The following is a 25,244-nucleotide window of genomic DNA, read 5'->3' as shown; positions in this document are numbered from 1 at the left end:
TCGCATCGCTTCTCTCTCTTTCTTCTTCGATGAACCAGCGGCGGCAGCACCTCCTTCAAATCGCTTCTCTCTCTCTCTCTCTCTCTCTCTTCTCCGATGAACCAGCGACCCAGCGGTGGAGAACCAGCGACCCAGCGGCAGCAGCAACCCGTCCTTCCCTCTCTTCGCATCGCTTCTCTCTCTTCTCCAATGAACCAGCGGTGGCAGTGCCTCCTTCGCATCGCTTCTCTCTCTCTCTCTTCTCCAATGAACCAGCGGCAGCAGCGACGACCCTGCAGCAACAATGGCAGCCCTACAGCAGCAACTCATTTCTCCTTTCTTTGCATCGCTTTTCTCTCTTTCTCTTCTCTAATGAACCAGCGGTGATCCAAGGATGACCTTGTAGCGGCAATGGCAATCCAATAACAATGCTGTCGCTGCGTCGTTTTTCTCCGGCGAAGCCTTCTTCTTCTTCTTCTTCTCACCGGGAATGTTGGTGGCAGTGGAGGTGGTGGGGTGAGGAAGGTGAAGAGGAGAATGATGATGATGAGGGTATTTTGGTCCAAGAATTCGGAAAAGGATGATTTTAAAGCGTTTTTAAACGTTGAGGATGATTTTAATAACGAAAAAAGGTCGAAGACGATTTTGATTTTGACCCAAGATGTTAAGGACGAAAACAGTACTTAACCCTTCTAAAAAAATATTTGTCTTTAATAAAACACAATTAAATACAAAATATATATTAAACGAGTATCAAATAAGTGTCATATCAAAAATATATTCAATGCGCAAATAAAATAACTTAACAAAGTACCTGGACTCAAAGATAGACTGGAAAACAAAATTAAAACAACAAAACAACACAAAACTACAAAAGCAGCCTAGGTTTTTACCGTTGATTTCTTTAAAACCATAAAGATAATCACACTAAAATATGTATATAAAAAGAGAAACAAAATTATGGTTTCCTTTTATATTTGCAGCAGGTTTTCTTTGTTCTACCCTTTTTTTAATTAAAAAAAAAGTTTTCCTCGTTTAGGTATTTTATTAAAGGAAAAACTCACTTTTTTTAAACTCCCTCCCATTCTCTAATTATATCTCCTTAAGTGTATGTCTATATGTTATATTCAATTAAATCCTTAAAGAAAAACAAAGTGCAAAACCACCCATAAAAAGTGCTTCACTTTAATCTTTCTAGTTTCTATTGAGTTGCTATCAATTTTCTTTACCAACAATTTCTACTTTCCAGCAGTAAATGAAAAAAGCTTAAAAACCAGCCGAAGTTATTATTTTTAGCCCATTTGTATATTGTTAATCAAATGGATTGAGCTCTTAGTTTTAACCTTTTTTTTTTTTTTGTTCATATAGATTCGACAACCCCAATTCTAAATATTATAACATCATAATATACCTACACTACACACTTATCCACACAACTAAAAGTTTCATATTTAATACTTAACATATTAACTAAAGTTTGAATCCCAGTACACCATATTAAGAGGCATGATTTACCACAACGCCGAATACTGTGGCCCAAAAGTCTCAAGCAGCACTTATACTTTTTCATTTTTTCCTTTATTTTTCATTAAATCATTTTTGGATCTTTATTTTTGGTAAAATTTTCTCAACTTCACTAGACAAAAAACAATATACAAGAGGCAATATGCGCCGCAGTACAACAATGCACAATAAATAAACGGTATAAACATTGTCAAAAACCTCTAGATAATAAAACCTGGGGCCTAAAAGACTTTGATGAAAGGGTTTTTTTTTTTTTTTTTTTGTATACGATTTAGGGTTTAATATTGATGTATTGGCATAAAACATTTTATACTTATTTGGTGGAAAAAGATTTTATAATTTAGTCTTCCAATATCGGTGCGTTTTAACTCACAATAATTTCTTTAAAAATAATACATAAAAATACATAATTACTTGATACTTGATACTAGATATATAAAAAGAAAAGTTATACTAACCATTCATTAAAATTAAATTCTATAAAAAAAAAAAAAATGCTTACTAGCATTATTATACAAATGTGAATATATTCGTGTTTCTTGTTCTTTTTCATTCTTAGACACCAAAAAAAAAATCTGAATATATTCATACTAAACTACACTGGGATAATCAAATTCTTTGCACCTTCCACCTTGATGGTTTTAGTACCAATCAAGGAGTTAGGTACTAGACATACCCATTTCAATTCCCAACTTTCAAATAATAAAAAAAAGAAAGCACAATTCTAAACTCAATATATATACTCCTAAACCATTCTCTAATTATCCTCCTACTCTCTAGTCTCTTAGCGGGCAAGATATTGAGTACCTTTTTTTTTCTAATATATATACCTTGAGAAGTAAAGAGAATAATTAGGATGATGTTTAAGAAAGTGTATATATATCATTACTCATGTGTAGATGGTTTCACGTGAAGTTGATAGTCAAAAAGTGTTAGATGAATAAATTAGCATCTAACGATTTTCAACTATCAATTTCACGTGAAGACATCTACATATGAGTTTTCACCTTCCCAAAAAGGCACCCTAGAACCCTTCTGAATCAGCAAAATGGAACCACCCGTGAACTCATTATAGAGGATATAAGCCAACCCATGAAATCAAATGGATGAGCAGCATTGTACACAATCCACAACTGCATAATGAAGAAACGAAATCTTTTAAGGAAACACAAAGAAGAGGGGGACTAATAAACCCCCAAATCATAGGGAAAACAATGTTACTGGATTCATCACCATTCAGCATTTTTACGAGTCTACCAGTATCTGCCATCATCACTTCCACTAGCAACAGTTTTACCTGCAAATGAGAGATTATATTTAATAAACTTTGCAACCATGGTGGATCAACTCTCTACTAAAACTCAAGTTATGTAACAAATATGAGTGATCAAAATTAGGGATTTATTATGGTGATATAAAGAAATAAAAGCCAATAAAAAACCATGTAATCCTTGTTTTCCTGGTGGCTATGCTTATAACTTCTGAACCATTGCTTATCATTTCTAAAAGAAGATATTGACATTCACATTGAAAGAAATAATTTTATCTGTTTCAAGGGCAGTCCATTTTTCTTTTTTATAACAGAAATGTATCCATTAGTATTGAATTCGATTGAAGGCAACTCTTTTTTCCATAAATATGAAAATAAAATAAAAGTGGAAGAGAGCATACTAGCTTTTAGGGGGCATTTTGCAGAAGATGATTCACAAATTTGTAAAATCACATGAGATAGCATATGTCTCTTTAACCGAGCAAAGTGGCCAATTTTGTATCAGTTCCAACACTGTAATGGCCAACAAATCTCTGCTTCATATGAATAGCCACTTCAGGCAGCATGAATTGTAGGAGCACCCCAAAATAATAAATAAATAAATAAATAAATAAAAATCCACTAGAAAGACTAAAATACAAAATCAAAATAAAGCAAAAACTTTGAAAGCATGACGTTACCTGTTTTATGAAATCTGAAGAATTAAAATCCCATAAAGAGTATTGGATTCAACATCATGTCCCTCGAATATTTGATGTTTCAAAGTCCAACTCATCATCATCAAAATCATCCATCTTTTAGCCTCTGAATGACTATCTAGTATCTACTACCTATTAAAGGCTTTAAGAATTGCAAGAGCCTCATTGTCCATCTCAATATTATCTTCCTCAATCATTTTAAGAATACGGAAAGGAGGTTTTCCAACATAAAGGTGCATTCTAAGCAATATTTTGTACAGTGATATATTTACAAGACCAAAATCACGGATATCTCTTATAAACTCATTTGCATATTCAAAATTTTTATGCTTCTCCAAATACTCAGCAATAGCTAATATAAGTCCATGTGATGGCCTCCAGTTACAATCTTTCATCATTGCCAAAGCTCTCTTCATAGCAACAATGGCCTTGTCCATTTTTTGGCTTTTGACAAACCCTTCAATGAGAATCTCCCAAGTCTTGTAGTTAGGACTACCACCCTTCTCCAAAGTGTGGATATGTAATGATTCGGCTTCTTCAATTAATCCTTTTCGCATATATGCACCCAAAAGAACATTAGAGACTCTGATATCATACTTTTGACAATTAGATTCCCATTCAGTGAAGATTCTTTTTGCTTGTACAATGTCCCCAAGCTTCACCAAAGATGTTAGAATGCAAATATAGTTGGTACAACTAATTCTTCCAGAAACCGTCTTACTTGCTTCCCATGACTGCAAGACTTCCTCCTTTTTCCCCAAAGAGGTGTACAAGGTTATTAGGAAGAAGTAACCAAGACGGTTATAGGTAGATAGTTTTGCTTTAGCATATTTTAGAACCATAATGGCTTTCTCAGATTGCCCTGCTTTCATATAAACATTTGCTAAAGTAGCAAGACTGCTCCACCCCACTTGAACTTTAACATCATTTTGCATTAATCTAAAAACCTTCTCTACAGCTGCAACCCCGTGTCTTCCTCCCTCACCACAAGCATTCATCCAAAGGTTGTAAGACAGAACATTGCAAGGTATTCTATTTCGCTTCATCTGCTCAATAACAAGGGGCACCTTCATATACTCGCATGTAGCCAAATACAATTTCATCATCTGATTGTAAGGGTGAGGGCTAACCACTAGCCCCAATTCATAGAGCTTCACCATTAAAGTCTCGGCTCTATGCGTGTCCCTAGCTCTTACATAAGCATGAAGAAGTGGGAGACAAGCAGCTTTCTTAGCAGCTGTGTCAGGTATACTGAGAAAGTATTCTTCAGCTTCCATTAGACCATATTTTTTAACAATTAATTCCAATTTCATAGCATGATCAGCCGGGATCATACAGAAATCCTTCTGGTTTTCCATCCATTTCAATACCTGTTCAAAACAATAATCAATTTAAATAACTTAACAATCAAATGCTTAGTGAATCCATAATCTGCGCTGCAATGGCATATTCATCCGATCATTGATATCAATAACACTTCAGGTATCACATCCATTCCATTAGATGACCCAAAAAAAAAATCATAGTAGCTACAATTTAATGTCCAAATTCTAACTCAAAGGCACATTTACCACAAATCTTAGGCATGAGCATGACTAATAACATTATGTCAACAAGAGGCATTGCATTAGGAGAAAACAGAGAAAAGTACAGCACCAAAAATCTAAATAAATTTAAGCCTTTCTAAGGAACAAACAGTATTCAACAGATAAATAATAAACACAGGCATCAATTCTCAAACCCCCACCCCCCAAAATTGAAGCGCTAGCTGTTGGAATAGTAGTAGATCAGTTCGTTTATTTCTGTATACAGTAGAGATTTAAACACAGTAATAACTGATATGTAATAGTCACTGTTCAAATACTCCCTTTGTCGCTTTGGAAATTCAATACATCCTTGGATCAATATTTCTGGATGCACACTTTGGAGATTTGATTCATACATTGATCAAATGATGTGCTGAATTTGCAGAGCGACATTATACACTACTTTTAACCATAGCTTTAATAACGGAAATTTCCTTTGATCAATATTTCTGGATGCACACTTTGGGGATTAGATTCATACATTGATCAAATGATGTGCTAAATTTCCAGAGCGACATTATACACTACTTTTAACCTGGCTTTAATAACTGAAATTCACACTTAATTGAACTTAAATGTTAAATCACCAATTCACCATATTTCAATATGTGTCTCCATACAAATTCTGTTAATTAAAGAAGAAAACCAAACCTCGAGCGCGTGGAGGTAGCGCTTCGAATTGAAGAAGCTCCTGGCAATGCTTCTGAGCTCAAAGTGCGAAAAACTGTTACGCTGAAGCGCGTGTAACGGACTGAGTTTGCGCGATTTCAACACTTCCCGAATTCCGTTCCTCTTCGCGTCGCCGGCACGTTCATGCCTTAACGACTCCACCTCTGTCGCGTACGATGCAGAAGAAGCGCGTGAAGCCGACGCGGGGCTCCACGGGCTTCGCGCGCCGAATACATGACCGATTCTATAAACAGAAAATATGAAGATAGTAAAATAAAAAGACAAGAAATGAAACCTTTGAATTGGAGAGTTAAAGATGAGAAAAAGCGATTGGGATTTTGGTTTTGGAAGTTATTACCGGTTGATCCCGGTGAGGAGGAGGGAGCGGTTTGTCATACGGAAGATACGGCGTCTTTTTGAAGTCGAAGGTGAAGGTTGCGTTATGGAAGCGGGTTCGTTACTGGGGTAATGAAATAGGTTAGAAAGTACATACTACACAGTAAGAGCATTTGAGTTATGTTGAAATGGGAAGGTAGTGCAAGGAAGTAGCCCCCAGGGAGAGTCTCAATTTCAATATTTGCCCCAGCGACCAATTTACTGATTTAGTCTCTCGTATGTTTTTTAAATTTTTTTTATGATATTTTTTAAGGTTAATACTCAAATTCGTCCAGAAAAATTACGCGATCTTCATTTTTGTCCCCGAACGATTTTTTAATCAAATTAGTTCCTGAAAGATAAAAAATAAGTCAAATTAGTCCTCTTGTCAGTTGGGCGATGATGTGGCACGTTAAGTGCCACGTGACAGGTCAGTGACACGTGGCATATCCAGGTCAACGCCACGTGTCACTTGACATGTAAAAAAGATTTTTATAGTCAAAATAGTCCTTGAAAGTCTAGAAATAAGTCATTTTCATCCCTTAAATTTTAAAAATTAGTCAAACTAGTCCTTATATAATTTTTTTTTTTTTTCTTCATAATATTAAATTTGAAATATTTGTTGATACTACTAATTTTAATAGAAATATAATTGACAAACAAAACATTAGTAATTGTATCTTTTCTTGTTAAAAATTTTTTCCAATAAAATTATCTCTTTCCTTTAATTCTTCTCAAAATCTCTCTTATTCTTTTCTATTATAAAACATTTTTCTTACATACATTTTGCTGGAATATATATATATATACTCAAAATTGAAATGTATGTATTTATTAATCTAAATAAAGTTATATGCTCGAAATCAAAATTTATGTATGTTAACCTAAACAAAGTTATACCACTATTTTTTTTCTACTACATATTTTTTTTCCATTACGGTATTACTTACGTATAGGATGTAATGATAGTAATACTTAGAGTCAAAATTTGTGAATTTTGACTCTAAATACTACTATCATTACATCCTATACGTAAGTAATACCGTAATGGACAAAAAAAGATGTAATCGAAAAAAAAATAGTGGTATAACTTTGTTTAGCTTAACATACATGTACAAGATGTCTCTGGTACGGGTTGAAGGATGGATCGGGAACCTGCGGGTCAAGGCGAAGACCGGATCGCGTGACTGGAGCGATGGGGGAGGTACCTGCAAAGACACTCCGACGCTCAAGTCAGAATGGATCTGAGAGGTGTAAAGTGTGTGGAATGAATGAATACCTGGAGGGACCTGGGTCCTCTATTTATAGGTGATGGTGAATATCTTATCTTATCTTATTTGGCTAAGATAAGGGAGACGTTTGAATTCGAAAGTCGGTTAGGAGTTCTAAAGGGCCGTTTCCGGGCCTTCCGGAAGAAGGAGACGGGTCGGACTCGAGGAACCGGGTTCGGGTTTAACCTTGGGTCCGGGATCCGTGGGCCGGATCCGTAACAATACATAAATTTTGATTTCGAGCATATAACTTTGTTTAGATTAATAAATACATACATTTCAATTTTGAGTATATATATATATTCCAGCAAAATGTATGTAAGAAAAATGTTTTATAATAGAAAAGAATAAGAGAGATTTTGAGAAGAATTAAAGGAGAGAGATAATTTTATTGGAAAAATTTTTAACAAGAAAAGATACAATTACTAATATTTTGTTTGTCAATTACATTTCTATTAAAATTAGTAGTATCAAAAAATATTTCAAATTTAATATTATGAAGAAAAAATAAAAAAAAATTATATAAGGACTAGTTTGACTAATTTTTAAAATTTAAGGGATGAAAATGACTTATTTCTAGACTTTCAAGGACTATTTTGACTATAAAAATCTTTTTTACATGTCAAGTGACACGTGGCGTTGACCTGGATATGCCACGTGTCACTGACCTGCCACGTGTCACTGACGTGCCACGTGTTGCTGACCTGCCACGTGGCACTTAACGTGCCACATCATCGCCCAACTGACAAGAGAACTAATTTGACTTATTTTTTATCTTTCAGGGACTAATTTGATTAAAAAAATCGTTCGAGGACGAAAATGAAGATCGCGTAATCTTTCGGGGACGAATTTGAGTATTAACCCTATTTTTTAACTTGATAAGTCAAGGACTAATTTATCCTAAATTAGAGTTTCATTTAAGGGTGTCATGGACTAATAATTTGCTATATATACAAAGCAAAATTTAAATACCGACACTTATTTTTTTTTGGACTAATGAATTAATCACTAAAATAACCTAATTTAATTAGTCTCTCATCTTTGATTATTCGTCTCTTGTTGCGTTTGTTTTTAGAAAGGAAAAGTATAGGTAACCAACAAAATTTTTGAACAATGTGTAAACAATGTGAATTAATAGAGTTAAAAGAATAAATTTAACTAATAGCATTAAATTAAGGTGTAGTGTATTTTTCATTGTTCCCCTAACACTCCCCTTTTAAAAATAGGACAGAATATGACACTGAGACAGATACAATAGGATAAAGACATTAAAAATTATCTTTTATGTATTATGTTTGAATACCATGTACAAGACACTAATGAAATGTCCAGTACTATATTTGAATACACATGATTACATGATATGAACAAGACTAAAATATTATATGAAATGACTAAAATAGTAATGTAATTTCAAATTTTTCGCATCAAGTACAAACGAATTTAATAGAGAATGAGAGTATACATAAGAGTACGTAAGAGTCTAGAGGATTACAAGAAAAATTGGTCTATGAACCAACAAAGTAAAAATGGTATTGAAATAAGAATAATAAGAAGGAATGAATAATAAAAAAAAAGAACGCTGAGATAAAAAAAAGAGTAGAGAAAAGAAAGTATCTCTCGAAGAAGTTCAAATTAAGGAAAATAAGAAACGGTAGTGGAATAATAAAAAATATATATAGACAAAAACAAAAAAAATCATAAAATCAATCCGTGTGCATTTTCTCAAATTCTATATCCATCATTGTCCTTGATAAAAGAGTAGACACAAAAATATAAAAAACTTTTCGGAGACAATGTGTTTAATATTCATGTCTCTGCTTCGAAATACTTTTTAAACATACGTTGTCCATGTCTCTGTGTCCTGTCTCCGAAAACAAACGCATAGTAATATGCCCTATTTTTTGCTCTGTTGTTGAAACTATATAGAACCTTAGCTAATAATTTGGATAGCAGTGAGAATGTGGATGGGAGGAGAGAGTGACGGTTGAAGATACGGCGGACAGTGTAATCTGAAAGTGGTTGAATGGAGTTGGAAGGTTGAAGGTTGCAATGGAGAACATGATGGTTTTCGTGGCGGTTCTAAGTGGTTAGCGGTGGAGAATTCAGAGAGGAACTTATAAGAAAAAATTGTAGGAATAATCGGAGCGTAGCTCTATCGGAACTTTTCTCGTCAACTTTAAGTTCCTATTTGACTCCGAGAAAGTAAAAGGACTCCGCGTGGCCGTGGAGTGACAAGTTCAATATATGAGCGGGACATAAATTTTTCTGGCTGTGGGAGTGATAAGTGCGTTTGTTTTTGGAGATATGACAGAATATGAGACAGAGACAATAGAACAGATACATTAAAAATTATCTTTTATGTATTATGTTTACATACCATGTACAAGACACTAATGTAATATCCAGTATTATATTTCAATACACAAGAATAAGACTAAAATATTATATGAAATGACTAAAATAGCCATGTGATTCCAAATTTTTCACATCAAGTACAAACGAATTTAATAGGGAATGAGAGTACTTAGGAATACATAGGAGTATGTAAAAGTACAAAGGATTACAAGAAGAATTGGTCTATGAACCAACAAGGTAAAAATGGTATTGAAATAAGAACAATAACAAGAAAGGAATAATAAAAAAGAATGCCGAGATAAAAAAAAGAGCAGAGAAAAGAGAGTACCTCTCTAAGAATGACGATGTAGAGAAGAAGCTCACATTAAGGAAAATAAGAAGGGGGTAATTGTGGAATAATAAAAAATATCCATAGACAAAAAAAAATCATAAAAAAAATCCGTGTGCACTTTTTCAAATTCTGTGTCCATCATTGTCCTTGATAAAAGAGTGGATATGAAAATATAAAAAACTTTTTGGAGACAATGTGTTCAATGTTCATGTCTCTGCCTCCAAACACTTTTTAAACATTGGTTGTCTATGTCTCTGTGTCATGTCTCTGAAAACAAACGCATAGTAACGATGCCATTTTTTTTCAATTGTTTGTTGAAACTATAAGGAACCTTAGCTAATAATTTGGATAATAGTGAAAATGTGGATGGAAAGAGAGAGTGACGGTTGAAGATACAGCGGACAGTGTAACCTGGAAGTGGTTGAATGGAGTTGAAAGGTTGAGGATTATAATGGAGAGTATGGTGATTTTCGTGGCGGTTCTGAGTGGTTTGCGGTGGAGAGTTCAGAGAGGAACTTGTAAGAAAAAATTGTAGGAATAACCGGAGCGTAGCTCTATCGAAACTTTTCTCATCGAATTTAACTTCCTATTCGCTTCAGACTCAGAGAAAGTGAAGAGGACTCTGCGTGGCCGTGGGAGTAACAAATTCAATATATGAGCGGGGTATTTAATATTTATAAGACAAATTTTTCTATCGGTTTCGGACTCAAAGAAAGTGAAGAGTGTAAGAACCGGAGTAAACGCTTTAATAAAATAATAATTTAATTGCCCGAACTTGGTTCACAAATATAAAAATATTCTTTTTAAAATATAAAGCTAAAATTTGATTTCAATGAATATTTCTGAGTTGGAAAATGTATATTTTGTGAAAGATTTTTGTAAAAATGCGTACCGGAGCTTATGCCGGCAATACCGACTCTAGTCTATCTGGTACCGCATTTTGAGGAAAATAAGATTTTGAAAATTTAATTTATTGTTTTGAAAGGACAAAAATAATTTAGAATCGAAAATCGGGTGTTAATCTTAAAGGTAAGGCCCAAAGTGTGCCAAACGAACAAAAAATGCTAACGGATTGGACCGAACCTAAGTTGGGTCCAAGCCTAACATATATAAGTGAGTTTGAGACCATTTGGCCTCATTTTTCAGAAACAAGAGAGAGAGGGGCGGTGAGAAGAAGAGAAGAGGGGCGATTGGGGTTTCATTATTCACCTCCTCCTTCAAAGCTCCATAGCTTTTGATTCGGAGCTCCGATTGACGAGCCGTTTGTGGCCACGTGAAACTCTCGTTGAGTCCGTCATTTTTAACTTATTTTTGTTGGTAAGAAACTTTTTCTCTAGCTCCAATTTTTTCCCCTAACCCAAAACTCGAAAATGGCTTTGGATTTTTTAGTTTCTTTGTGTTTTGTTTATTTAGGACTGATCTAGCATTGGAATATTGTTGATTTTTGTCCCTAATCTCGTTGGGTAAGGTGAGGTCTCACTAAACCTTTGTGTTTAGTTATTTTTGTGAACCCTAGGTTTGATGTTGGTATGTTGTATGATGTTAGATTGAGTTTTGGTATTTGTTGAAGTTGGTTTGAGGCTTTAGATCGAGCTTGGTGGCTTCGTTTTGGTGTTTGGTGTATTTTGAGAATCGGTCAAGGTATGATTTCGATTTTCTTTATGTAATATGTAATATTTCTGGAAACTTAGGCTAGTGGACCTTAGGATAGGATTGAATTGGTTGTTAAATTTATTGAATTGATGATGTGTGATGATTTTGATGAATATGATGATTTTGATGATATTATGATGTTATTGTTAATGAATGATATTGAGGATTGATATTGGTATTGAATGATATAATTTATGAGGATTGAAGATGTCATAAGATGGATGGGGTTTATAAATGGTTGGATTGTGCAAATTGGTTAATATTAATATTTTGATTTGGAAGTTGTGAATTGTGTTGGATTTGCAGTGGGAAGAGTTGGAAGAGAATGAGTGGGAATAGGTGTTGAAATTGATGGGAATGCTATGAAATGGTGAATTGATGTAGGAGGTAGTATTTTATGATGTTTGAGTATGTTTTGGTTTGGTTTGGTTTTGGAATTTGAAAACTAGAGAATTTTTATGTTTTTGTGTAAAACTTGATTTTTTTTTAAACTTTGGTGGATCATAACTTGAGCCTCGATTTTCAAAATTGATTGGAATTTACTTTAAATTAAATATAATTTCAAGAACTTTAAAATGTTATAAAGTTTGAGGAAAATGGATTTTTGTAGAGGAAGTTATGAACGTTTAAAGTTTGGGGTTTAAAACTGATTTCTGCAACTTTACAGAATTTTTGCAATTCTGAGATGGCATGCGTATGCGAGCACCCCCATACGCGAGCGTGTATCTCTGTCAGGCCCTCATGCGTACGTGAACTTATGGTATGCGTACGCATACGTTTGTCATCGTACGCATACACCCTGTTTTGCTGAAAAAATGATTTTTTTCTTCACTTTTAAGGGTTCTCTAAATTTTCAAACTTCCATAACTCCTCTTTAAGACTTGTGGTTAATAATTAGGCCTAAGACTAGTATAGATGGGTTTATGTTTGATATTTAATGGACTTATATACGGGTTTTAGAAGACAGTGACTTAGGCTTGGTATGTCAGTTGGGTGGTTTGTCTTGTGAACTAATGGGGGCTAGGTTGATGATGAACTTGAGATATTGATGTTGGATGATGAGATTGGAATGAGTATAAGAGGAATTATGCTATGAGTTGTGCTGTATTACTGAACTGTAATGATTGGTAAGTCGCTGTGCGCCTTGGGCAAGGACTGTGGTAGTCTCCCGCTTGTCAAGGTAGCGGTGCCGGCGTAGGGGCCGAGACAGTCTCCCGCCTACGTTGAGATGTGAGGACTGTGGTAGTCTCCCGCTCACATAACCTTTCTGCCGCCAGAGTGAACTCGGGCACTATAACCCGAAAGAGTGTGCCGGGCACTATAACTCACGGGACGCAAGATAAAGTGCTGGGCACTATAAAGAGTGAGTAGGGCACTATAACACTGGTCGTGGCAGAAAGGAGACATCCCAGGGATGTGTCGGGTTGGCATTTTGAACCAACAAGTGATATCACGAGCCAAATAGGGTAGGCATTCATCATATGCATCTTCTACCTGCTTGTTTGTTTTGATTACTTGAGTTATGCCTATTTGATTAATATGTCTAAATGCTAATTGACTTATCTGTTATACATTAATACTATTTGTGCTTTACTTGTTTGCATTAAATGTGTTTTACTAGCGTTGAGGAGGATCGAGGAGCAGTGGCGATGGGCTCGCACGGAGGTTAGGTTGGCGAAGGCTGTGGGATACAGAGGTGTGATTAATATTAGATAGAAATACCCCTAAGTTTAGATAACCCTATTTATGGTGCTTGGTTTAAATTATTTATTTTTGGTTAAGTTTGAATATCTGTTTTCGATGTTAAGTTCTAGGATTGCCTTTGGCATCCCGGAACCTTACATCTTACATATTGAGCACTGTTATCATACTGAGAACCTCCGATTCTCATACCATATGTTGTTAATTTTCAGATGCAGGTCGTACCCACCTCAGTGAGTTGCGAGATGGTGATAGAGTGGAGTATGGTTTCATCTTTGTTTTATTCTACTTTATTTTGATATAGTTACTCTCTCATCCTTTGTATTTATATAACCTTGTTGCCTTAGAGGCTTTATTTATGAAAACTTTGAGAGATAGGTAGTTGCTGCTTTAAACATCAAAACTCTGTTGTATTCAGTTTGACTAGTTGGCCTAAATTTCGTAGGCTGTGATTAATCCTCTTTTTGTATATATATATATATCTTGTTAATTTAATTATTATCTTGTGTATCCTGGAGCTATCTACAAGGTTTTATATATAGTATGTTTTGTTCTGTTCGTACCTATGTGTTTAGTTATCGTGTGTGAACGCTTCCCATTTTGTAATTTCGCTTTAAGCAACTTTGAACTTTATTCCTTCATTGGACTTCTAGTATTACTATTTTCTTCTACTATTATTACTGTAAAGAGCTTTAAAACTGTCGTGGCACTTTGTTATCCTTCGATTTACCGCTAGAGGTAAGGTTTAGGGTAACGGGGTATTACAAAGAGGACTCTGTCAGTGGGAGTGACAAGTGTGTTTGTGTTTGGCGACAAGACAGAATTGAGACAGAAACAATACAACAGACACATTAAAAATTATCTTTTATGTATTATGTTTAGATACCATGTACAAGATACTAATGTAATATCCAGTATTATGTTTGAATACACATGAATAAAACTAAAATATTATATAAAAAGACTAAAATAGTCATGTGATTCCAAAGTTTTTGCATCAAGTACAACCGAACTTAATAGAGAATGAGAGTACGTAGGAATACATAGGAGTACGTAAGAGTACAGAGGAGTACATAGTAACGATGCTATATTTTTTTCTTTGTTTGTTGAAGCTGGAACCTTAGCTAATAATTTGGTTAGTATTGAGAATGTGGATGGGAGGAGAAAGTGACGGTTAAAGATACGACGGACAGTGTAATCTGTAAGTGGTTAAATGGAGTTAAAAAGTTGAGGGTTGCAATGGAGAGCATGATGGTTTTCGTGGCGGTTCTGAGTGGTTAGCGGTGGAGAGTTCAGAGAGAAACTTATAAGAAAAAATTGTAGGGATAACCGGAGCATAGCTCTATCGGAACTTTCTTCATGGATTTTAACTTCCTATCCGTTTCGGACTCAAAGAAAGTAAGGAGGACTTTGCGTGGCCGTGGGAGTGACAAGTTCAATATATGAGCGGACTATGGCCGTGGGAAAGTGAAGAGGACTATGGCCGTAGGAGTGACAAGTGCCTTTGTTTTTGCCGACAAGACAGTACTGAGACAGAGATAATAGAACAGATGCATTAAAAATTATGTTTTATGTATTATGTTTAGATACGATGACACTAATGTAATATCCAGTATTATGTTTGAATACACATGAATAAGACAAAAATATTATATGAAATTACTAAAATAGACATGTGATTCCAAATTTTTCGCATCAGGTACAAACGAATTTAATAGAGAATGAGAGTACGTAGGAATACATAGGAGTACATAAGAGTATAGAGGATTACAAGAAGAATTGGTCTAAGAACCAACAAGATAAAAATGGTATTGAAATAAGAACAGTAAAAAAGAAAAAATTATCCAGCCAATTAAAAAATTCTACATAAAGAGAATACCTGATAAAAAGAGAAAGAAAAAGAAAGCCGAGATAAAAAAAAAGTAGGAAAAAGAGAGTACCTGAAAACGATGATGCAGAGAAGAAACTCAAATTAAGGAAAATAAGAATGTGTAAGAGATCTATAGACAAAAAAAATATAAAAAAAATTCGGAGACAATGTGTTCGGTGTTTAAGTCTGTGCCTCCAAACACTTTTAAACATTCGTTGTCCTTTTATCTGTGTCCTGTCTCCGAAAACAATTGCATAAGAGTACAGAGGATTACAAGAAGAACTGGTCTATGAACCAACAAGGTAAAAATGGTATTGAAATAAGAACAATAAAAAGGAAGGAATTATCCAACCAAGTAAAAAATTATACAAGAAGAGAGTACCTCGTAAAAAAAGAAAAAGAAAAAAAACGCTGAGATAAAAAAAAAAGCATAGAGGAGAGAGTACCTCCCTGATAACGACGATGTAGAGAAAAAGCTCAAATTAGGAAAAATAAGAAGAGTTAATAATGGAATAATAAAAAATATCTATAGACAAAAAAAAATTTCATAAGAAAAATCTGTGTCCACTTTATCAAATTTCGTATCCATCATTGTCCTTGATAAAAGAATGGATACAAAAATATAAAAATCTTTTTCGGAGACAATGTGTCCAGTGTCCATGTTTCTGCCTCCAAACACTTTTTAAATTTTCGTTGTCCATGTCTCTGTGTCCTGTCTCCAAAAATAAATGCGACCTATAATATTAGACTTTAAATTTTGGTGTCCATTTCAAATTACTAAAATACCATAATATATTTCATAATTTACAATTTAGGAGACTAATAGAACCACAGCAAAAAAAATAGAGTAATATTTTAAAGGGTAAAGTATATTTTTTGTCCCTGAAGTTTACCAAAAGTTTTAAAAATACCCCTAAGTTTTAATTTGTTTCAATTTTATCCTTAATGTTTTCGATTTGCATCAATTTTATCCTTATCTTCAAATTTTTTGGTCAAACTATGGTCAACATTAATTTTTTCCAATAACACCCCCCCAAACCCTATTCTCTTTCATCATCATCTCCAAACTCACTCAGCAACAATCCCATCCAGCCATCCCTCAATCCCTCTCTGATTATCTCTTCTGCTGTGTAGTATACCTCCAGAATAACTCCCTCTCCAGCCACCTCCCTCCGCCGCTCCTCAACCTCACCAACCTAACCTCGCCAACCTCCAGCTACTCAACCTCGCTCACAACCTCTTCTCCGGCACGCTCTTCGGCCACATAACGAACTTCCTCTGGTACCTCGATTTGTCTTCCCGCACATTTTCCGGCGACGTTCCAATGACTTCTCCTCCAAATCTCAACGCCAGCTCATTAACTTGTCCTACAATGGCTTTTTCGGTGGGATTTCGGTCATCATCGGAGCTCTAAAGAAGCTCGAGCATCTCTGGCTTAACTCCAACAACTTTCATGGAACCTTACCTTCAACACTTTCAAACTGAAAGATATAACGCCCCATGAGAAGAGAAGGTTGTTAATTTCCAACATGATTCCAACGAAGATGATAAAGGTAGAATCTTTTTGTTGAAATCTTTGAGAATATGCTTGAAGATATATACGATACCCACAAAGAGAAGAAAGTAATTGAGAATCAGAAGGGACATGTACCTCTTATTTGTTATGGAGTTTTGATCTGTTGTTGCATGGAGCTGTTGTTGTATTTTGTTGTTGTTGATGTTGTCGTTGCCCATTTTTTATTCTGCTTCTTCTTCTTAAATGTTGATGGATTCAATTTCAAGTGCTTCGTAGTACTTGTTGGTTGGAGCCATGGTCAGGGGTCGGTGGTGGAATGCTGGGTCTTGTAATGGAGTCTTCTCCATGAAAGAGAGAAGGAAGATTTGATATACATCACTTGCGGTGGCCGGAGTTGGGGCGCAAACGGCGGCGGGGAAGTTGGGTAGTTGTTGTTCTTGATGATGATGAAAGAGAGTTCTTGATGATGATGAAAGAGACTAGGGTTTGGGGGGTGTTATTGGAAAAAATTAATGTTGACCATAGTTTGACCAAAAAATTTGAAGATAAGGATAAAATTGATGCAAATCGAAAACATTAAGGATAAAATTGAAACAAATTAAAACTTAGGGGTATTTTTGAAACTTTTAGTAAACTTCAGGGACAAAAAATATACTTTACCCTATTTTAAAAAATCAACTATGATACATGTACATATTAAAATTTAGGATTTGAATCTTCTAAATTTTAAATTTCACTCTAAAGAGTAAAGTGTGATCTCTCACCCTTGAATAGTTTCTCTCTCGTATTTTTTTTTTCGTCTTACCTATGAAATAAATAATAAAAAATCACACTTTACTCTCTAAAGTAAAAATTCAAAATTTAGAAGATCTAAATTTTTAAATTTATTATCTTTATAAAATATATATATTAAAATAGTATTTTATAAATGTAAATATTAACTAACAACAATAACAATAACAATAAAATCTTATCCCATTAAATAGGATTAGCTACATGCAATGGCAAAATTTGAAGAAAATTTTTGAGTGCACCAAAAATTTTAACGTAAAGATTATAATAGTATTTATATTAAAAAATTTATAAATATAATTATTTTTTAGTTGGTAGTAATACGATAATAAATAAATAATTATAAAGATAAAAATTATAAAATACTTAATTTTTTAAAGATAATATGAAAGAATATAATTATTTAGAACTTAGTTTGAAAAATTAAAACTTTTAAGATTGTAACTTAAAAATTCTCTATCAGTTTACATAAATATAATAATACTAATATTTATTGAATACAATAATACTATTTTTTAATTTTTATAATGATATTGAATTTAATTATGTTTAAATTTGTCAAAAATCCATTTCAACCATTAACCATTATATTTAAAATAAACATTCGAAATAATTGCGAGACAGAGTTATTAGTTTGAGGAAAAGGATAGATAGTAATTATGAGGGAGGAGAGTCTTGTACTATTTTATTTTTGGGTTGAGTTTTCCTAGCTCCAACTCTGACAAAAAACAAAAAAGTAAAAAATTTGTGTGAAAATTGAAAATAGGCGTCGAATACAGTTAGCTAGGAATATACAACTTCAACCAATTGAGCTACCTTTTCTTTTTAAGGTAAAACTACTAATTATTTTATAAAATTTTGGGGGAGGGGGGATGCCCACTTTTGTCCAAACTAAGCTCCGCCTCTAGTTATATGAATCAAATGACGCTATTGAGCTTTATCATGTATCATGTCTATAGAGATACTGTTTACATATAAATTTTGTTTGATCACCTTATGGATGGTCTTCCTAGGTCTTCTTTTGCATGTCACCTGTTATCCATCTTTCATCTCATCCACCCTCCTAATTGAGTGCTCTGTCGGTCTTCTTCTTACATGTCCAAACCACCTAAAACACGATTCTACCATCTTTTTCACAATAAATGCTACTCCAACTCTCTCTCTCTCTCTCTCTCTCTCTCTCTCTCTCTCTCTCTCTCTCTCTCTCTCTCTCTCTCTCATATCTTCGTTCCTTATTCTATCCAGTCGCATATGACCACTCATCCATCTCAACATCTTCATCTCTGTCACATTTAACTTATATTCGTGCTTTCCTTTAACCGTCCAACACTCTGTACCATAAAGCATAGCCGGTCTTATAGCATTGCGATAGAATTTACCTTTACGTTTTAAAGGATTTTTTTGTCACATATAAGACCAGACGCACTCCGCTATTTTGACTAACCTACTTTGATCCTATTATTTACATCCTTTCAATCTTTCCATTATCTTGTATGATATACCCAAGATACTTAAAACTTTTAATTTCTTGTAGGATGATTTTTCCAATTTTCACCTCTGTATTAGAGTTTTTCCTTCGGCGGCCAAAATTACATTCCATATATTCCATTTGCTATGGCTTATGCGCAGACTATACACTTCTAGAGCTTCTCTCCATAAATTCAACTTCTTATTTAGGTATTCCCTTGACTCTCCCATAAGGACGATATCATTGGCAAAAGGTATGCACCATGACATAGGTTCTTGGATATGCTCTGTGAGTACTTCCAAGACTAATTTGAAATGGTATGAACTTAAGGATGATCTTTGGTGTAATTCTATACCAATAGAAAATTTCTATGTCACACCATCTTGAGTTTTCAGACTAGTTGTAGCTCCATCATACATGTCTTTAATTGCGCGAATATATGCGATCGTTACTCTTTTCCTTTCCAAAACCTTCCACTGGACCTCCCTTCACACCCTATCATACGCTTTTTCCAAATCAATAAACACGATATGTAGATAGGTATGTAGCTTCAATGGTAGATCTGTCTGGCATAAAACCAAATTAGTTCTCTGTTACTTATGCCTCTTATCTCAACCTCCGTTCTATTACCATTTCCCATAACTTCATAGTATAACTTATGAGTTTGATCTGTCTATAGTTTCTGCAACTTTGTATATCTCCCTTATTTTTGTAGATAGGTACCAAGTTGCTCTTTCTCCACTCATCTAACATCTTCTTTGACCTTAAAATCTCATTAAAAAGCTTGGTTAACCAACTGATATATTTCTCTCTAAAGCCCTTCCAAACTTCAATCAGAATATTATTTGGTCCTACTGCCCTACCATTTTTTATCCGCTTTAAAGCCTCTTTTACCTCAAATTCTCAAATCTTTCGATAATAGTCAAAATTTTGATCTTCTTCTCTCGTGCATAACCGGCCAAGGTTCGGAAGAGTTTTCTGTCCTTCATTAAATAACTCGTAGAAGTAGCTCTTCCACCTTTCATTGATCTTCTCATCTTGAGCCAAAACATCTCTGTCTTTATCCTTTATGCACTTAACATGATCCAAGTCTCTTGTTCTCCTTTCACGGCTCTTTGTGATTCTATATATACATTTTTTTCCTTCCTTCATGTCTAAAGGCTGGTAAAAACCCTCGTATGCTTTTATTCTTACTTCACTTACAGCCACTTTTGTCTTTTTCTTAGCTGCCTTATATTTTTTTCAATTTTCTGCATTGCGGCACAAAGACCACTCTTTAAAGTACTCCCTTTTTGCATTTATCTTTCTTGTACACTTGCATTCCACCCCCAAGACTCCTTGTCTCTTGGTCATATCCCTCTAGATTTACTAAAACTTTCTTTTGTTCTTCTAATAACTTCTGCCATCTTCCTCCACATTTCCTCCGCGTTTTCATCCCTTTCTCACTTTGCCTCTTCTTTTATCCGTCTTAGGAAGCTTCTTTGTTCCTCACCTTTCATCCGCCACCACCTCGTCATTGGGCTCTTTGTATGATGTCTTTTTCTCATTTTTTGCTCAATGCGAAAATCCATGATGAGCATCCATTGTTGTGTTGTTAAACTCTCTCCCGGAATAATTTTACAATTAATGCAAAATTTTCGGTCAACTCTCCTCAACAAGATAAAGTCGATTTGAGAGTTTGTCATGTCACTCACTCCTATAGGTTATAAGATGCTCGTCTTTCTTTTTAAAACATGTATTTGCAATGAGAAGGTCAAAGATTGAGAAAAAGTCCAAAATAGTTTTACTATCGGTATTAACTACCCCGAAACTATGACCTCCGTGAATACTTTCATATCCAGTCACTTCTCTTCTAACATAGCCATTTAAATCTCCTCCTAAAAAAATGTTATCTCCCAAATGTATGTTTTGGACCAAACTCTCTAGATCCTCCCAAAACCTTAGCTTGTATTGCTTGTCCAAACTCACTTGCGGTACATAAGTGCTAATCACATGAAAAGTACTTCCTTCCACCAAGTTTGATAAAGATGATCTGATCCCCCACTTTCTTGACATCCACTACGTCCTTCTTCCACTACTTATCCACAATAATACTTTATCCATTCCTATTATTCACCTTTCTTGTATACCAAAGTTTGAATCCGGAGGTATCCAACTCCCTAGCCTTCACGTCGACCCATTTTGTTTCTTGTAGGCACATGATGTTAATCTTCCTTCTTGTCATGGTATCCACCACCTCCATGAATTTTTCTGTTAGAGTGTCTATGTTCCATGTCTCAAATCTCAACCTTCCCTCGCTCCGACCTTTATTTTTACCTTTTTCTTTGTGAACTAGCTTATTTACCCTCGTCCGTTCACGAAAACACGAGAACTCTTACTCATTTAACACTACACTCGGACACCGATACAATGGCTCTTGCACATTTGACATTGTACGCAAGTCATACAGCGCGTTACTTATAGGCAACAACCTAACTTTAGCGCAATAACGTCTTTGATCCATGTCATGAAGATGCAACTAAGTTTTTATGTTGGCTATCAAAGACGTAACACAACCCTCCTCCTTTATCCGGATTTGATGCTGACTACGTACTACAGGTGTAGCATAGACAGAGTTTGTAAACATTAACTAAACATAATTTATATGATTTACAAAAATACTATTTGTATAATTTTTTCCAGTAAAACTAAATCAACCAGAACTTCTTAGGTGCATTAAGAAAAAATATTTTTTTTGTTACATTTGTGATATATTAATAATGTGGATCATTTTTATTATCTAGAGTAAAGTTTTCAAAATTTAAAAGACTCACCTTATATGAAATCATCTTTCTCTCTCACTTTTCAAGGTTACAAAGTATAAAACATACCAAAAACTCTTATTAAATATGGTTAACAAAATCCTTATAAACTGCAAAATTGAAAACATTGTGGCAATTCTATATCTATGGAGAAACTGATTGATGAATTTCGATTAGACTGTCAATTTTTTGTGATTGATAAATCTGCTCAATTAAATCCAGTTCCTTGCAGGATTGCATCTTCACTACCACTACACACATATTGCTTTGTGACTATTGATACTTCCCAAACCTACCCTGGAGTGTTTATTTAACTTTTATACGCAACAAATTCAAGAGCAAGATTTTCGGGTTTCGCAAGTGAAGGATTCAGAAAATGGATTCGTTGCCGACAAAAGATTCAAGATCGGGGAGGAAATTGACTAACAATATCGGTTCCATTCAGTGCAGTGGAGCTGTTTAAAATCTTTAATTGATTACTACTCAACTCGAGCAGTGTGATTTGGTGACTATAGAAGTTATACAATTGTTATTGCAATGTTTCCATCTAGTTTTACTTCAGTAGCCATGTTTAACCTAATTAGCCTCTAATATGAATTGTCTATGCATGAAAACTTGCATTCCAGATTCAAGAACCTATCTCATGTGATATTCTTGGAAGAGGTGGTGATTACTGAAATAGCGCATCATATTTTATCAAAAGGATTTTTGGTCTTCATCAAATGATTTTCCCATGAACAATATTTAATATAGAAAACAAAATCCAGGAAGTTCATCACTAGACAAAATTGGAATCCATAGTTATGCTCACTAATATCATAAAAGTAAAGCAATATCAACTAGAAAATAAATATAAAAAATCCCGAAAAACAAGCAAAAGTTCAACATGAGAGAAAAGGATAGGGCCCTTGTGACATCTCTTCACTTGAGAGGAATGAACCTGGAAGAGTGAGTAGCACCAATACCAGGTCTTCCGTGCTTAACAGGCTTGTATGAGATTGAGAACTCAGCTAGATAGTGCCCAATCATTTCTGGTTTGATTTCAACTTGGTTGAAGGTCTTTCCATTGTAAACACCAATGATGCTACCAATCATCTCAGGAACAATGATCATGTTGCGGAGGTGAGTCCTCACAGGCTCTGGCTTCTCACCGGCTGGGGCCTCACGTTTCTGTTTCAACAAATGGCATCAGTTGAATGATTAGAAACAATATTTGGTTCAAGACAGTATTCATATCCATACAAAACAGACCAAGACCAATACCAATGCAAATTAACAACAACAGCACAGTTTTCCTAAGTAATTAATGTGCAAACATTTTATTCACTACAGCCAGCAAATTTATCATAATATATTGCAACTCAGCAATACTATATTCAGAGTTAGCAAGGTGGCACAAGCAAACCAGACAGAAAAACAATCACTAGTTAAAGATGAAGAAAACGAATTTGTATAACATGCCCACACAAACTATTTCCTCAGTCCTCACTGCAAAACCAAGACTGCCTTAGTTTTTTTTCATAGAACTTGCTACTTACTCTTCCTTCTACTTATTTTCCTTATTCTCACAATGTGTTCTGCCATATACTAATATATTTTTGGTACACCCTAAACAGCCACTTGGACAAAACAGGTGATTGGGAGACAAAAATTGACATGCCATGTTCTTGTTACAGAAGTGTTGTTTTAAGGCCATAAAACTCACTCTAAGAGAACAGCTCTTTCAAGTTAAGTTGAATAAACGTCAAAGGGTAAAAAGCTTGCGACAAAACAAATGATGTTAAAGATATACTGAATTTTGGCTATACAGGGTCATGTTTCTCCTCCCTATCAGAGAGATCAACACTATGAGTATTCACACTCTAGGAAATTCTGGACTTTTCACACAAATTATAAGAATCAAAACCATAACTTAGCATATTTTCCAAGTATGAAAGACACATAATACATCAAGAAAAAACAATCACACTATTCATGCTTAGCACGGTATAATCAAAATCGAAGCCAATCATATAGAAAGATAACGAATCAATAACATTCAAACTAAAAAATAGAAAACTCACCGCCTTACGCAGCTTCTTGATGAGCGCCATAGGCTTGCGGGTCAAACCGCGCTGAAACCTGCAACAGCGAAAAACAATTAAAACCTTCAACACGTAAATGCAAAATCCAAATGCAAACGTTTGACACAGGTACCTTCTGCGAGCACGAGCAGTGAAGAGCTTAACGAGTTCATCGGTGGACATGTCCAAGAGTGCATCGAGATCCACGCCTCTGAAACTGAACTTCTTGAACGTCCTCTTCTTTGGTACTCCAGTTGGCGCTACCTCTGCATCCACATCAGCCTTCAACACACAAAAACAAAAACGAAAATTAATCACCAGAAACAACGAATCGATGAGAACGGTTCAAATCAAATCGATACTGAGAATGAGAGAATATAGATTTCTCACCATCGTTGCGAAACTGAGAAGCTGAAGCTGCTACTCCCTGTGTGTATGTATTCTAGCTCTGTAAGCTTGTGTGGTAGCTAGGGTTTCCGCGAAACCGCTAATGACAACGTTTTATAATTTATATGAATGGCTCACGAGACCGAGGATTCTCTATTGTGATATTTTTTGTTCAGTAACGAGGCCCGTAGCCCGATCCACAGAAAATAAACCCACAACCAGAGGTATTCAAGGGCCAAGCCGGGTCGAGTTTAATTGGACCCGGAACAAGTTTTAAATTATTTTTTTTTTTTTGGTATACAGTTTTAAATTATTTTGATTCGACTAGAAAGCAACTCGAAACCGGGTCGAGCCGATTAGATGTAAAGTTAATATATAGAAATTTGTAAAATTTTATATATTAAAATAATTAAATTTTATTTTTAAAATTAAATTTAATAAATATTTTATTATATTTATACTAAAATAAATTATTTTAAAATAAAAAATTTATATAATATAAAAAATATTAATTAAAATATAAAAGTATAATTTGACATAATTAATTTTATTTTAAAATATATATTTTTATTATAAAAAAATTGAGCCAAGCTAAGTAACCGGAAATAAAACTCAAATCTAACGTAAAAATAATATCAAGTAAAAGTAACAAATTCGAACCCAACAAAATATTTCTTGGTTCTGAGTCCAACCGAATGTTAAATATTTTCTACCCACAACAGTTATCTTATATATATATATAAGGTATTAATTGAATAGAAGAATAGAAATAGAAAGAAAACAAAATTTAGATGTATTTTTTTTATTTGTTTAGATGAAAGAAAAATAAAAAAATAATTTCTTTATTTGATTAAAAATATTAGAGAAAAAAAAGTAAATTAGTATTAAATAAAATTGTTATCTTTGTATTATAAAAAATATTTTAACAAAAT

General features: G+C 34.4%; 2 protein-coding genes across 5 annotated transcripts; both read right to left on the bottom strand.

Moving 5' to 3' along the window:
* Nucleotides 1-1,963: 1,963 nt before the first annotated feature.
* On the bottom strand, nt 1,964-6,310 carry LOC112736737 (pentatricopeptide repeat-containing protein At5g27460). 4 transcript variants are annotated; one of them, XM_025786312.3, is made up of 6 exons: nt 6,085-6,310; nt 5,709-5,970; nt 3,454-4,841; nt 3,175-3,326; nt 2,737-2,800; nt 1,964-2,636 (listed from the first exon to the last, which is right to left on the bottom strand). In XM_025786312.3, the coding sequence occupies exons 1-3, from the start codon at nt 6,120-6,122 to the stop codon at nt 3,600-3,602; spliced, it is 1,542 nt and encodes a 513-aa protein (XP_025642097.1). In that variant the 5' UTR covers nt 6,123-6,310; the 3' UTR covers nt 1,964-2,636; nt 2,737-2,800; nt 3,175-3,326; nt 3,454-3,599. The 4 variants fall into 4 exon arrangements, with proteins under 4 accessions (XP_025642097.1, XP_025642096.1, XP_025642098.1 ...); XM_025786311.3 differs by having other exon boundaries at nt 3,175-3,306; XM_025786313.3 differs by having other exon boundaries at nt 3,175-3,286.
* A 16,278-nt stretch (nt 6,311-22,588) lies between these two features.
* On the bottom strand, nt 22,589-24,520 carry LOC112736736 (small ribosomal subunit protein uS19x). The gene is made up of 4 exons (XM_025786310.3): nt 24,316-24,520; nt 24,059-24,207; nt 23,926-23,983; nt 22,589-23,032 (listed from the first exon to the last, which is right to left on the bottom strand). Exons 1-4 carry the CDS (start codon nt 24,316-24,318, stop codon nt 22,784-22,786), a joined length of 459 nt encoding a protein of 152 aa, XP_025642095.1. The 5' UTR covers nt 24,319-24,520; the 3' UTR covers nt 22,589-22,783.
* Between the last annotated feature and the right edge of the window lie 724 nt (nt 24,521-25,244).

The sequence above is a fragment of the Arachis hypogaea genome, chromosome 13, assembly GCF_003086295.3.
Source record: "Arachis hypogaea cultivar Tifrunner chromosome 13, arahy.Tifrunner.gnm2.J5K5, whole genome shotgun sequence".
NCBI lineage: Eukaryota > Viridiplantae > Streptophyta > Magnoliopsida > Fabales > Fabaceae > Arachis > Arachis hypogaea.
Note: the sequence above shows the minus strand (reverse complement) of the source record. Positions and strands in the feature narration are given on the sequence as shown.

Coding starts and splice junctions, on each gene's coding strand:
- LOC112736737 (XM_025786312.3), bottom strand. CDS start 6,122: ATGACAAACCGCTCCCTCCTCCTCACCGGGATCAACCG. Junction 5,971..6,084: donor CTCCTCACCGGGATCAACCG/GTAATAACTTCC, acceptor TTCTGTTTATAG/AATCGGTCATGTATTCGGCG. Junction 4,842..5,708: donor GCTACCTCCACGCGCTCGAG/GTTTGGTTTTCT, acceptor TGTTTTGAACAG/GTATTGAAATGGATGGAAAA.
- LOC112736736 (XM_025786310.3), bottom strand. Junction 23,984..24,058: donor ACTGCTCGTGCTCGCAGAAG/GTACCTGTGTCA, acceptor TCGCTGTTGCAG/GTTTCAGCGCGGTTTGACCC. Junction 23,033..23,925: donor TCAAGAAGCTGCGTAAGGCG/GTGAGTTTTCTA, acceptor TTGTTGAAACAG/AAACGTGAGGCCCCAGCCGG.